At 46.4% G+C, this 13,812-nt stretch overlaps 2 protein-coding genes across 7 annotated transcripts in view; both read left to right on the top strand.

Annotated features, from left to right (window-relative positions):
* Positions 1-7,061, top strand: part of PRIM1 (primase, DNA, polypeptide 1 (49kDa)) — a 22,836-nt gene extending 15,775 nt beyond the window's left edge. For 2 of the 3 annotated variants that reach the window (XM_014544465.1, XM_005872074.2), the window contains one exon: positions 1,006-1,121. In XM_014544465.1, coding sequence (XP_014399951.1) covers positions 1,006-1,025 — 20 coding nt within the window. In that variant the 3' untranslated portion in view covers positions 1,026-1,121. Of the gene's footprint in view, positions 1-1,005; positions 1,122-7,008 lie in introns of those variants that run through there. The other variant, XR_001363265.1, reaches the window with a different exon arrangement.
* NACA (nascent polypeptide-associated complex alpha subunit) overlaps positions 6,936-13,812 on the top strand; it is an 18,883-nt gene continuing 12,006 nt past the window's right edge. The window contains exons 1-2 of one of the 4 annotated variants that reach the window (XM_014544464.1): positions 6,936-7,207; positions 8,089-8,160. In XM_014544464.1, coding sequence (XP_014399950.1) covers positions 8,091-8,160 — 70 coding nt within the window. In that variant the 5' untranslated portion in view covers positions 6,936-7,207; positions 8,089-8,090. The other 3 variants (XM_005872072.2, XM_005872073.2, XM_014544463.1) reach the window with 3 other exon arrangements.

Below are 13,812 nucleotides of genomic sequence, written 5' to 3'. Positions count from 1 at the left end.
TACCATGCCTTAAAGTATGAGTAGTATTTCCACAAGCAGAGATTTGATAAGATCGGGGTATAGGAATGGAAAAAGGAGACCGGTTATTCATTCTTAAAGCAAAGGCATAGAGACAAAAAAGCGTTGGATCACTGTGGATGCCATCAAGTAGTATGGCTAATCTGGAAAAAGATGTGTCAGGAAGTGATGAGCTAGAAATCTGAAGAAGCAGACTAAGGAAGGGAGTGCCATGATTTGTAGTTTTGTCTAGAAAGATAAATCTAACAACAGTATATCTGGAGAGGTAGGGGGTAGAAAGAACCCAAAAGGCCAATTGGGCTGTTACCATTAGGACAGCATTGGAGATCCCCAAAAGCTGCAATCCTTGAGACTCGGTAATGATTTACAAGTGGAGAGATGAAAGATGGAGGTAAAAGTGCCACAGAAACCAGGAGAAAGTAAAGTTTCAAGAACATCAAGTTTCAAACGCAATAGGTAACTGATAAAATCCTGTTGAATATAGGAACTAGAGGGAGGTGCTAAGAGTATAGCAGTGTCAAAGGAAGCATTCTTTGGATAGGAGAGACCAGAGCATATGTGTACGCCAAAAAAAAAAAATCAGTTGTGAATATTATTTAAGAGATTGATGAATACCATGGAAAACTGCGCCAACATTATAGAAATATAAACTCCCTTTCCACTTCATAATAAAATGTGTGATGGCTAAACAGTAGTGCCTAAAATAATGCTCTATTCATAGTAGATACTCAAATATGTGCCTGTTGAATGAACAATAATGACTCTGAACTTGGAAAGCCTTGTTAAAGCTGCCATTCCAACTGGTGATATTTGTATTCTTGTTCTGTACTAGCCCAGCCTATAATGTGGGCTTCAGTAAATGTGAAAGCAAATCTTTATGCCACACAGCCTTTTTTTTTTTAATTTAGTGGAAGCATTAAGCAAATCAGAGTGAGCTTTGTTTTGTTTTCCTTTACTATCCTCTGATAAAAATCTATTCTATTTTAGATTTACAAAAAGACTTCTGAAGATAACAACTCCCCTCTAACTAATGTGGATAACTTCTATCTTCAACCAAGAATCAAACACTTGAAGAGTCATGAAATAAATATGGCAGAACCTTGTATGCATTTTATTTTTTTTAATATATTTTATTGATTTTTTACAGAGAGGAAGGGAGAGGAATAGAGAGTTAGAAACATCGATGAGAGAGAAACATCAATCAGCTACCTCCTGCACACCCCCTACTGGGGATGTGTCCACAACCAAGGTATATGCCCTTGACTGGAATCGAACCTGAGACCTTTCAGTCTGCAGGCTGACGCTCTATCCACTGACCCAAACCGGTTAGGGCCCTTGTATGCATTTTAATACTCAAAGCAAAATTTCCTTTTCTTGAGAAATAATTATGTTGAAAAGATTCCTAAGACCACCAAAGCAGTGTCCAGGTTGCTGGAAGGAACAGTAATGGGCAGAATAAGTTGATTGCAGATAAATAAGTAAAAATTTAATCCTATCTAATAATAGACAAACATGGTAATTAACCATACCTCTGCTACGCTTCCCATTGGCTAATCAGGGTGATATGCAAATTAACTGCCAACCAAGATGGCGGCTGGCAGCCCTGAAGGGTGTGTGAGCAGCTGCAAACAGCCATCATCCCCTCATCCAGGCTGGCCAGGCACCCCAGTGGGGACCCCCACCCTGAAGGGTGTGTGAGCAGCTGCAAACAGCCATCATCCCCTCATCCAGGCTGGCCAGGCACCCCAGTGGGGACCCCCACCCTGAAGGGTGTGTGAGCAGCTGCAAACAGCCATCATCCCCTCATCCAGGCTGGCCAGGCACCCCAGTGGGGACCCCCACCCTGAAGGGTGTGTGAGCAGCTGCAAACAGCCATCATCCCCTCATCCAGGCTGGCCAGGCACCCCAGTGGGGACCCCCACCCTGAAGGGTGTGTGACCAGCTGCAAACAGCCATCATCCCCTCATCCAGGCTGGCCAGGCACCCCAGTGGGGACCCCCACCCTGAAGGGTGTGTGACCAGCTGCAAACAGCCATCATCCCCTCATCCAGGCTGCCCAGGCACCCAAGCGGGAACCCCACCCTGATCGGGGACACCCTTCAGGGCAAACCAGCCGGCCCCCACCCGTGCACCAGGCCTCTATCCTATATAGTAAAAGGGTAATATGCAAACTGACCCTAACAGCAGAAAGACTAGAAATGACTGGTCACTATGACACACACTGACCACCAGGGGGCAGACGCTCAATGCAGGGGCTGCCCCCTGGTGGTCAGTGCGCTCCCACATGGAGGAGCTCTTCTCAGCCACAAGCCAGGCTGATGGCTGCCAGTACAGTGGTGATGGTGGGAGCTTCTCCTGCCTCCTCAGCAGCTCTAAGGATGTCCGACTGCAGCTTAGGTCTGCTCCCCGCTGGCAAGTGGACATCCCCAGAGGGCTGCCGGGCTGCCAGAGGAATGTCTGATTGCCAGCTTAGGCCCAATCCCCTGGGGATCAGGCCTCAGCCAGCAGATGGTCATCCCCCGAGGGGTCCCAGACTGGGAGAGGGCACAGGCTGGGCTGAGGAGCCCCCCCCCCCCCTGTGCACAAAATTCGTGCACAGGTAGGGTCCCTAGCGGCTGCCAGCCAGGGCCTCCCTTCCCGCTGTTGGCCAGCCGGCCCCACCCCCTGGTTGAACTCCCAGTCGAAGGGACAATTTGCATATTAGGCTTTTATTATATAGGATAATTCTAAGATTTCTGTTACACTCACTTTTACCAGTTGCTATATATAGAGGTAACTGAGCAGTAATATGTCCAAGACTTTAATCTCAGCTTGCTGGATACAACTACAACATCCATATTTCGGGAATAAATATTCTAGGTGAATGAAGGCTTTATCCTTAAGTCTTAGACACTTAATTATACCTGCAGTGTGTATTCAGTCACTTCTTTGCTTACTGGTAGTTTTATAGATCAGGCCACACCCCACTGCCCATCTTTTAAAAGTTATTTTAAACTGAGCATCTAAACCTACCAAAACTTTAATTCAAAAGACGTGAGTTACTAAGTTATAATATTACTAGAGGCCCGTTGCATGAAGATTCACGCAATAGGCCTTCCTTCCCCTGGCTGCCGGCACCCGTTTTCCTCTGGACCCCAGGCCTTTGGTCCGGCCGCAGCAGAGAAGCCAAGCCTCTTCAGTCTTCAGTCTTCACTCGGGCTGGAGCCTTTAGTTTTCGCTCCATGCCTGCTTATGCAAATTAACCTGCCATCTTTGTTGGGTTAATTTGTATACTCATCCTGATTGGCTGGTGGTTGTAGCGGAGTGATGACCAATTTACATACTTCTCTTTTATTAGTGTAGATGGCCTAGTAGAGTATTGTTTACAACTATTGTAATCGTAGCTCCTTCTTAGATTACAGAACAATTGGAACAATTAGTCTACATCATAAAGAAGCAGCTTAGAAAAAAATAACCAACTTCACCAACATAAAACCAGTTATACTTGTCAAAACACTTGGACTTTCTATATATCCAGATAACTTTAAAGTTTTCATTTCTTCTGTATTTGATTTTGTGTGATAGATTCTAAAGTGTCAGATTTCTTTTTTCTGGTTTTACAACCAGTCTAAACAAAACATCCCTTTTGCCCTAGCCCATTTGGCTCTGGATAGAGCGCTGGCCTGCAGACTAAAGGGTCCTGGGTTCGATTCCGGTCAAGGGCACTGTGTTGGTTGGAGGCTCCTCCCCAGCCCAGGCCTGGTCAGGGCATGTGCAGGAGGCAACCAGTCGATGTGTTTCTCTCACATCGGTGTTTCTGTCTTTCCCTCTCTCTTCCACTCTGTAAAATCAATGGAAAAATATCCTTGGGTGAGGATTCAAAACAAAACAAAAAAACAGCCCCTTTGGTTTGCATTCTGTTTTCTGAGAAACACTGGGAAGCAGGCTATCAGACTGGTACTTTCTGTGATTTATGAAAATATTTCAAATTAAAGGAATTTGCATTTCCTTTAACATTGTTTTCTCTATAGCCACACCCTTTTTTTTATATAATCTTTTGGTTTATATCAAACCCTATAATACAGTCAACATACTGAAATGGCCCTGGCCGGTTTGGCTCAGTGGATAGAGCGTCGGCCTGTGGACTGAAGGGTCCCAGGTTCGATTTCGGTCAAGGGCATGTACCTTGGTTTCGGACACATCCCCACTAGGGGGTGTGCAGGAGGCAGCTGATCGATGTTTCTCTCTCATCGATTTTTCTAACTCTCTATCCCTCTCCCTTCCGCTCTGTAAAAAAATCAATAAAATGTATTTTTTTAAAAACATACTGAAATGCCTTGCATTTCTTTCTCTTCTAATTTTTTAAGAAAAAATATTAAAGATTATGGTTCAAAATTCTGCATTATTTGAGCTTCTGTGTCTATGTATTGTTCAGTCTTCAAGTTTGGGGAAAAAGTGGATCAATTGAAATTCCTGAATACAAAATTAATAAAGACTCATTGGCTCACCTTAAGAACTCAGAATGAGAATAGGACTGGTGTTACACTTTCAATGAGATCTTTTAAGCTTCCAATATGTCTAATATTGAAGTATGTCAGTACTTCAATATAAAGTCCTTGGATAAAAGTTGGTATACTAGCCCATAAAATTAATTATAAAACATATCATACACATGTAAGAATAAATGTTTGATTCCTGAAGACAGCAGAAAAATGCTCAAAGACTACTGATTTCCCTACCCTGGCTGGTGGTGCAGTGGTTAGAGCATCGGCCCATGCACTGAAGGGTCTTGTGTTCAATTCCCAGTCAAGGGCACATACCTGGGTTTCAGGAGGCAACCTGTGGATCAATGTTTCTTCTCTCTTTCACTCTCTCTGAAAAGCAATGGGAAAAATATCCTCAAGCAAGTATTTTTAAAAAAAACACTATTGACTTTTTTTATTTTAAATATATTTTATTGATTTTAGAGAGGAAGGGAGAGGGAGATAGAAACATCAATGATGAGAGAGAATCATTGATTGGCTGCCTCCTACACGCCCCCTACTGGGGATTGAGCCCGCAACCCAGGCATGTGCCCTTGGCCAGAATCAACCTGGGACCCTTCAGTCCACAGGCCGACGCTCTACCCATTGAGCCAAACCAGCTAGGTCAGACTATGGACTTTCTTATTTGATTTGCCAACTCCTATATATGTACGAATTACAGAAACAAAGGGCACAGAACTGGTTTCCATCTCCAAACTTGCCCAATTTATAAAGAAACCCAAAGAAAGAAAAAAGACCCTTCCTTAATGAGTTATTAACAGCAGAGTTAGAAGTCAGTGAGCTTTTTGGCAAAGAAAGGGGAATGGTAAAAATGTAGGTAGGTTTATTTGTCTAAAGAGATTAATTGGCAATTGCTGGACAATTACAATTGATTGGCAATTACAATCTCGAGGTAAATAGACTGCATTGACTAATCTTCCAGGTCACTTATTTACTTAGGTAGAAATTCTATCTATAAGTTTATAAATAGTAACAATAAATACATTTTAAGTAATGTACATATTTTACCTAATTTAATCTTCCTAACAATCCTATTAAGTAACTACCATTATCAGCCGGTGAGGAAATTAGGCACAAATTGGTTAATTGCCTAAGGTCACTATTAAGTAACCAAGCTGAGATTCAAAGTAATCTGGTTTCAGAGTCCATGTTTTTTTTATTTTAGAGAGAAACATCGATTTGTTGTCCCTTTTATTTATGCATTCATTGGTTGCTTCTTGTATGTGCTCTGACCGGGGGTCAAACCCAAAACCTTGGTTTAAACAAGTCCACGCTCTAACCAACCGAGTTACCTGTCCAGGGCCCATAGTCCGTGTTCTTAATCACTCCACAATGTTGCCTCTCCTATCTGAAGAGAATTTAAGAATTTCTCATTCCTGGTAAACTCCACTATCTCATTTAATCCTAATTCACTAATCCTAATTCTCACTTCATTATGGTAAAGATTTTGAAAATTTTAAAGTAGCTTTCAGAGCATTTTAAATGTTCACTGCTTCCTTAAAAGGCAGCCACAATTGTCTTAAAGCCATAGGTCAAACAAATAGCGTTAACCGGTTCAGGTAATACAATACTGTATTTGTTGAGTCCTTTTGTAGGGCTGACAGAGTATGGAAGTCAGGGCCTTTTCATTAACAAAACACTGATTTTACATTCTACTTTTCAAGAATATTACTGGGCCCTGTAGTATTCTACCAGGTAGCTCAGTTGGTTAGAGCATCATCCTGATATGCCAGGGTTGCAGGTTCCATGCCTGGGCAAGGCACATACAAGATTCAAACCGTGAATGCACAAATAAGTGTAACAACAAATCAATGTTTCTTGATAATATTCTAATAACTATGTATGGTGCCATGGGTGCTAAATTTATCGAGATGATCACTTAGTAAGCTATGTAATGTCTAATCACTGGGGTGTGCACCTGAAACTAATATAAATGTATGTCAACTGTAATTAAAAATAAAATTTTTTTTAAAAATCAGTGTTTTTCTCTCCCTCTCTAAAAAAATAAAAAGAATACTACTGTATGGGTACTTAATGTGGGTTGCTGGACCCAAATGGATGAGTTTCAGGATATGTAATAGGCGCCTAAAATATCAGGCAAAAAGAATTTTATATATGACTTCAACATCAGTCAAAATTGTGTATTCCAAAAATAAAATAAGGGTTAACCTGTAGGTCACTGCTACCTTACAATGGTGTGAATACAACCTCTGTAGCATTCCATATTATTTAAAACCTCATAATTTCCTGCATCATTTGAGAAAGGAAAAGCAAAAGTCGAAATAATAACGCTGCACTATTTGCAGAAGCAACCTTGCTTCTCTCGTGGCATTTACCCTTCCTTCACGTATCCAGACGCTTCAACCTGGGGGACGGAAGGGGCCGGCTATCTTCGGACCACGTGGCTCGGAGCAGACAGCTCCCGGCAGGCCAGCGCGTCCAGCTCTGAATCCTCATCCTTATTTAGACTCGTCACCACCCCTGCTGGGAACAGACAGGCGGCCGCGGACGGGTCTCTAGTGAGAGGAAGTGACTGGCTGCCGCTCCTGACCCGGAAGCGATCTCTAGTCCCTCCCCCTCCGCCTGGCTTCCTCCTGCAACAGGCGTGGGTCACGCTGTCGCTCGCTCTCTTTCTGCCGCCATCTTGGTTCCGCGTTCCCCGCACAGTAAGTTGTGTCCTCGCTGTTACTCTATCCGCAACCATCCGCCTTTCTCGCGGCCTAAGCCACCCCGGGGGACTGAGACCTAAAGAGAGTTAGAGGCTTTATGTGGCGCCCCCCCCGTTCCTACTCGACCCTGGGAATTGTGGCTTTGGTGTCTCCGGACAAAATGGGGTCCGCGATTGGTGTCCTGGCAAAAGCCGGGCAGGAGTGCCGCGGGCCGCGCTGTTAGTCCGGGGCTGGCGTGGTGGGAGCCTTTTCGGAGTTGGGGGCGGAGGCGAAGTGTGTCTGCGGCTGGGAACGGCTTCAGGATCACCCGTAGGAGGTGAAGGGGTCACGGCCTTGGAAGTCCGCCCCCTCCCCCTCCGCACACACACGCACACGTCGTTCTTATTGTGACGAGTGTTTGGGGCTAAGGCTCCCTCTTTTCCCTCTTGATTCCCGAAAGTCGGCACACGGAGACCTGGAGGTCCAGCCCGGGCGGCGTGAACGGGGGGAGAGAGGTGGTTCATAGGAGCGTCTGCCGTCTCCCGCGGCCGGAGCCGGGCCGGACCCTCCCTCTCGGGGTGCGAACGCAGTGCCGATGGCCGCCGTGTGGGGGGGTGGGGTTGGAAACGGGGAATCAGACGAGCCCCCGGGGACCGGGAAGGCCGCCCTCCGCGGAGTGGAGGGGAGCGGGGAAGAAGGGGCGACTCGCCGGGTTAGCGATGTGCGGGTCACGTCACACTTCCCGGCTCTTGCCAGCTCCTTTGGGGAGGGTTGTCCCCAAACACCCTCGTGATGATTTTGCGCCACGGTTTTCTGCAGTTTTTGAAAAATACCTGCCTCTGGGTTGGGGGCAGCAGAACCATCCCGGTCAATTCAGGCCTCCTTTTTACTTCCTTCAGAAATGCCCGGCGAAGCCACAGAAACCGTCCCTGCTACGGAGCAGGAGTTGCCACAGCCCCAGGCTGAGACAGGTAGGACCCCCTAGTCCCCGCGCCGATGACAGATGGTGAGATGGACCCTAAAGCCATTCGGTGGGTGCAGCGACAAAGAGAATGCCCCTATGTCTTTCAGAGTTGTCTCTCATTAGAGACGGTGAGGCTGTAGCTCTGTCGGGGATGAGCGGCCATGATATTAACTGCTGTCCTTGGAAGGGGCTTCGTTTGGGAGTGGGGTGAAAACCGTATATTTAAGATTCAAGAACGTGGAAAGCTCCCTGGCCTGTTCTGTAGGTGGGGCCACTGCCTCCAAGGGAGCTCTGCAAAGCTGAGCTGGGCAGGGGCTCAGTGATTCTTTCCTATTTGAACTGCATGACACACTGGCAGGCCAAGGAGACCTGAGCTTTTAAGAAGGTCCAGCCAGCAAGTTGCATCAAGGTTTTAGATGGCAGAGCTTGGCATTGTGCCCTCATCACGTGTCTGAATGAGATGTGTGCTGTGGTAAATGTGTCCTCCTGGGACCAAGGACCCTCTTGGTCGGTTTACTTGTTTTATGGATTGGTGATGAGATGTCCAACAGCTTGTCTGGAACCCAGAATTGAATTAAAGCTTTCCTTTGACTATTCTTCAGCTTTGAAATTAACATGGTGTAAAGGCAAGTTTTGAATTCTGGGTAAAGTGCTTCTCTATAAAACTTGAGAAAGGGATTAGTGAAACTACTTTTTTAATGAAGATCTTGCTGAGTTGTGCAACACTAAATGAAGGGAATCTTCAGGGTGTAATCTTTTTTTTTTTCTTCTTATAGTAAATTAATTTTTTTTAACTGCACCTGTCACTTAAGAACAATTCCCGTCTTCTGGAATTAAAATAGAGTTGTTTATAGTTGAAAGTGTTAAAGTCCTCCCTCTCCACCTGTCTGATTTCAGCAGCTGAAGGGATTAATACAGCTGCTGGTAAAGAAAAGGGAGGGCGTCCCTGCTTTGGGGAATGAGCTGTGTGAAATCTTTGAACTATAGGGGACTAAAGGGCTGCTCTCTAAAGATCCTGTAATTCGGTGTTAAATAAAAATGCTCAGGTCTCGTTGAACAATTTGATTTTACAAATGTAGAGAGTGAAATTCAGATGAATTTCAAATAATTTGGTTTCAAGCTTCAAAAGGAATGCCATTAAATAGAGTACCTGAGAAAACTATCTCAGGAAATAGGTTATGGTGTCAATAAGTAATTTGGTCCTTATCCCATCAGAGGAAAACATTCTAAGTTTCAAATTCTGATTATGTTTGAAAGCTAATCATAAAACTTTTACCTACCAACCCTCCAAGAAAAACTGGTTGAGCTGCCTGTCTTTTCTGTGCTACAATACTTTAAGAAAATTGTGAATTTGCATGCTACAGGCTTTTTTGTTTTGTTTTATTTTAAATATTCCCTTCAAAGTGTTGAGCATTTGTTATTCTACTCCTGTGTTACCTCCTGAATAGTAAGCATGGATTTTTCTGTCATTCAGAATATCTTGCTTAGCTTTACTCTAGTGCCAGATATTGGTCTATTTTGACAGAATGACATACTTATCCACATTAAGGGGTGGGGATCCAATGTATTTTCTCCACTGCAATTCCCTACTTCCAAAATAGAACCGCAGTCTGGCTTAACCAGTTGGGTTACAGTATTATAATACAGTCCCTACCCTTGTGACTAAGCTCTCTCCCTGGCAGTCTGATTATCTGAGATTGATGTTTGGAGGTAACATTACCTGGGAAGGTCTGTAGACTATGGAGTACAACTCACTTGTTCTTTTTGTTTGTATGTTTGTTTTGGGTAAGTAAGCTGAAGCACAGGGAGGCTTAGTGACTGATTTAATGGTTTAGTATTAAATTCTGAAGCGTTTCAACGTTATGAAGAATTTAATTCTGCCAGACACCCACTTCTTTAAGCCTTATTCAAAGAGTCAGGTTTTTCCTGACCTGGTGGAAACCTGAGCATATAAAGACCTGGTTTTGTCTCATTCCTCATCATCACCAACACTCACTACCTTCCTTATTCCGGTTGTCAGTATCTGTTTTAATTAGTTCATGGTCCCTGGTGGACAGGGTGGAACAGCTGTTTTTGTGGTGGTGATCCTATGGCCTGTGAGAAGACTGGGAGTTCATTTAAGGAAGGAAGGGAGGGGTGTATTCTTACTTGACTCCTGAATTATGTTTCGGAAGGGTTGCTATTGCCTGTCACCTTTGTCTAATCCTGTGTGGTGACTTTCCTCAGATTAAAAATTCTGGTGTTTCTTAGGAAACATGTTGTACCAAGTTGGGCTGCATAACTCACCTTTATTTTTTTCCTTCCCTTGCCTTTATTCCCTTTTTTGCTTTTCTCCTCCAGCTGTGCTTCCTGTGTCTTCAGCCTTGAGTGTCACTGCTGCCTCAGGGCAGCCTGTGCCATCCCTTCCCCCTCCTTGCTCCCTGCCCCCACAACAGTTCCCTCTGACAACCCCTAACCAGCCTACCCCATTCCTTTCTCCCTCTACTATTGCCTCTACCCCTTTTGGAGCTCCTTTTCCACAGGCGTCCTCTGGGACAGCCCTGCCCTTGGGAGCTGCCCCTACGCTCCCTGACACCCCAGCTTTCCTACCAAACCTAATAGGGCCTCCCATCTCCCCAGCTGCCTTAGCTCTGGCATCTCCCATGATAACTCCAACTCTGAAAGGTGCCCATCCCTCTTCAGCTCCCTTGACTCTAGTGGCCTTGCCTCCCCACTCAGTTCAGAAGAGCTCTGCTGATCCACCTAACCCTATTAGTTCACCTCCTTCAGCTGCTGTGGCTAAGTCAGGGTCCGTGACACCACTGTCAGCTCCCGTTGCTTCCTCAGAACCAAAGACCTCTCCTATTCAAGCTCCCTCTCAAGTAGTCCCTAATCCAAAAGTTACCCCCATTCCTCCATATACGGCCAATGCTGTTCCTTCCCAGCCTTTAACTCCCTTGGCCTCTTCTGTTCAATCTGGAGTAGCCTCCTGTGCTCAGACACCACCCACTACTCCCCTAGCCATCACTTCCCCTCAGGTCAGAGGCATACCTATGTCCTCAGCTCTGGCTTCTCCACAAAACTCTGTAAGCCTCAGCCTAAAGGGACCCGTTACTCCACCTGCTGCCTTACCTCTTCCAACCCAGTCTGTTCCTATGACTCCCAGTGTCCCCCCAGTGTTCCTCACTCCTATGGGCTCTCATCTTGTACCTTTACAACAGAGTTGTCTTGGTTCTCCTGTCCAGTGTGTAGGTCAGACAGGCCCTAATGTTCCGTCAGATTCTATAGTGGATACCATTTCTGTACACCACTCTTCCATAGGGGCCTCTTGCCCTTCTCAGCAATCTGTAATTTCTCCCCCTCCTTCCAGAAATGAGGTGGCTCCTGCTGCTGTGGCTGCCTTTCCAGTGGGGGCTCCAGCTTCCTCTCTGCCTCTATCTGTTGACAAGGGACTCTCTGCCATCACTAGTGTATCCTCCTACAGCTCTTCTGGTCCCTCAAATGCAGCTGTCTCTTCTCCCTTATCTCCTACAGCCCCTCTCACCCTCAAAGGCTCTCCTAATGCCACTCATCAGCCACCCTTAGAGGCCCAGATGCCTCCTGCTTCTCCAGGAAGTCCAGGCTTGAAAAAAGCTCCTGTTTCTTCTGTTGGAATTACCTCACTTGTGATGACTAACCCCTCTACAATTTCTGCCACACCTACCACCTTTGAGGTAGTAAATGCTACTTGTGTGTCTCCTCCAATTTCATCAGGTCTCATAAGTAATAAGAACTCAGCTTCCCATACTGCCTTGGCTATGGCACCTGTGGCTCCCAAAGAGCTTCCTTCTCCTTGGGTAACAACTGCTCTGGGGATACCAGGCTCCCCTCCTCTGCCAGCACCTGAGGAACTCAGAAGTCTCCCTGCTTCACAATTGGTCAAGTTCCCAACACAGAAAGATCACCAAACTGTCCCTGCCTCTCCTGTAGGAACCCCTATTTCACCAGCTCAGGCAGGACTTCCTATCAAGAAAGACCCTATTGTACTACCATTGGCGCTGGCAGCCCCTCAAAATCCTCCCACTCCCCACAGTACATCTTCTCTGGAAATATCTCTCTGTGCTGAAGTCACCTTAGCAAGCAAAAGCCAAGTAGAGCCTCTGCCTGTAGGTAAGCCAGCTGCTGTTACTCCCTCTCCTCTGGGTGCTATTTCCCCAGCCTCTCTAATCAAGACAGATCCTTATGCAAGTCCAGACCCTACCAGTGTGCTTCTCAAAGGTTCTCTTACTACCCCAAGTGTAGCTACATTTCCTTTGGAAAGTGCTGTCACTTCTGGGGGGACTCCTACAACTACCAAAGGAACCTCCACTCCTACAACGACAGCCAGCCCTTTTCTAGAAGGAACTGTCACTTTAGCACCTAAAAGCCACCCAGCCAAGAAAGGTACTTCTGCTCTTACTGCTTTACCTTTGGTTCCTCCCACCTCTGAAAGTTGTTCTGTGGCTCCAGCCATGACGTTATCCCCACAGAATGTTATTTCTCCAGCTACTGTGGCACTGTCTTCTGAAATTCCCAAATCAGAACCCTTTCCCTCTCTTCCCCCAGCTGGTAATCCTCAAGTTACAAAGATAAGTCATAGTATTTCTCATAGCTCAGCATTGGCATTTGTGGCCTCCTCTCCTGAAGGATGCCCAGCTGAGGATGTTGGTGCTTCTGTTGCTGCATCTTCCAAAGGAACTTACCTAGCTGAGTCCCCATCTTCTTTAGGGACTAGTGTGTCTCCTCAGACTGGAAGACCTCCAACCAAGAAGGGTTCGGCTACTTCTACTACCTTAACTCTTGCCCCCTCTGTTTCTAAAAATGTAGCCGCTGTCTCTGATACTCCTGCTGGCAATCTCTCATCTCCTGTTTCTCGGATTGAAGCTTCCTTTCTTCCAGAGGCCAGTTTTTCTTTTGAAGTCCCTAAGGAATCACTAACCAAGAAGCATTCCCCCACTCCTCCATCCCCCAAAGGGGCCCCTACTTCCCCAGCTGCTGTCTCCTCATCCCCCAAAGGGGGGCCAGCAAAACCATCCCCTAAAGAGACTCCTCCTCCTCCAGCTATTACTCCTTCCTCTCCCAAAGGAGCCCCAGCTACCCCACCTCCCAAAGGGGCCTGCACTCCCTCAGCTATGGCTCCTCTCTCCCCAAAAAGGGGCCCAGCAACCTCATCTCCTAAAGAGACTCCCAAACCCCCAGTTATGTCCCTTCCTTCCCCTAAAGGAACCTCAGCAACTTCATCCCCCAGAGAGTCCCCAGCTGCCCCATTCACCAAAGGGACTTCAGCAACTCCATCTCCCACAGGGCCTCTAGCTATGCCACCCCCCAAAGATTCTCCAACAGCCCCAGCCTCCAGAGGGGCCCCAGCAATTTTATCCCCCAAAGAGCCCTCAGATACACCAGCCCCCAAAAGGGCTCCAACAACTCCATCCTCCGAAGAGCCCTCAGCTGCCCCAACCCCCAAAGAGGCCCCAACAACTTCATCCCCCAAAAGAACCCCAACCCCCAAAGGGGCCCCAGTAACTCCATCCCCCAAAGAGCCCTCAGCTGCCCCAACCCCCAAAGAGGCCCCAACAACTTCATCCCCCAAAAGAACCTCAGCCTCCAAAGGGGCCCCAACAACTCCATCCCCCAAAGAGCCCTCAGCTGCCCCAACCCCCAA

This window comes from Myotis brandtii, unplaced genomic scaffold (assembly GCF_000412655.1).
Source record: "Myotis brandtii unplaced genomic scaffold, ASM41265v1 scaffold364, whole genome shotgun sequence".
NCBI lineage: Eukaryota > Metazoa > Chordata > Mammalia > Chiroptera > Vespertilionidae > Myotis > Myotis brandtii.
Note: the sequence above shows the minus strand (reverse complement) of the source record. Positions and strands in the feature narration are given on the sequence as shown.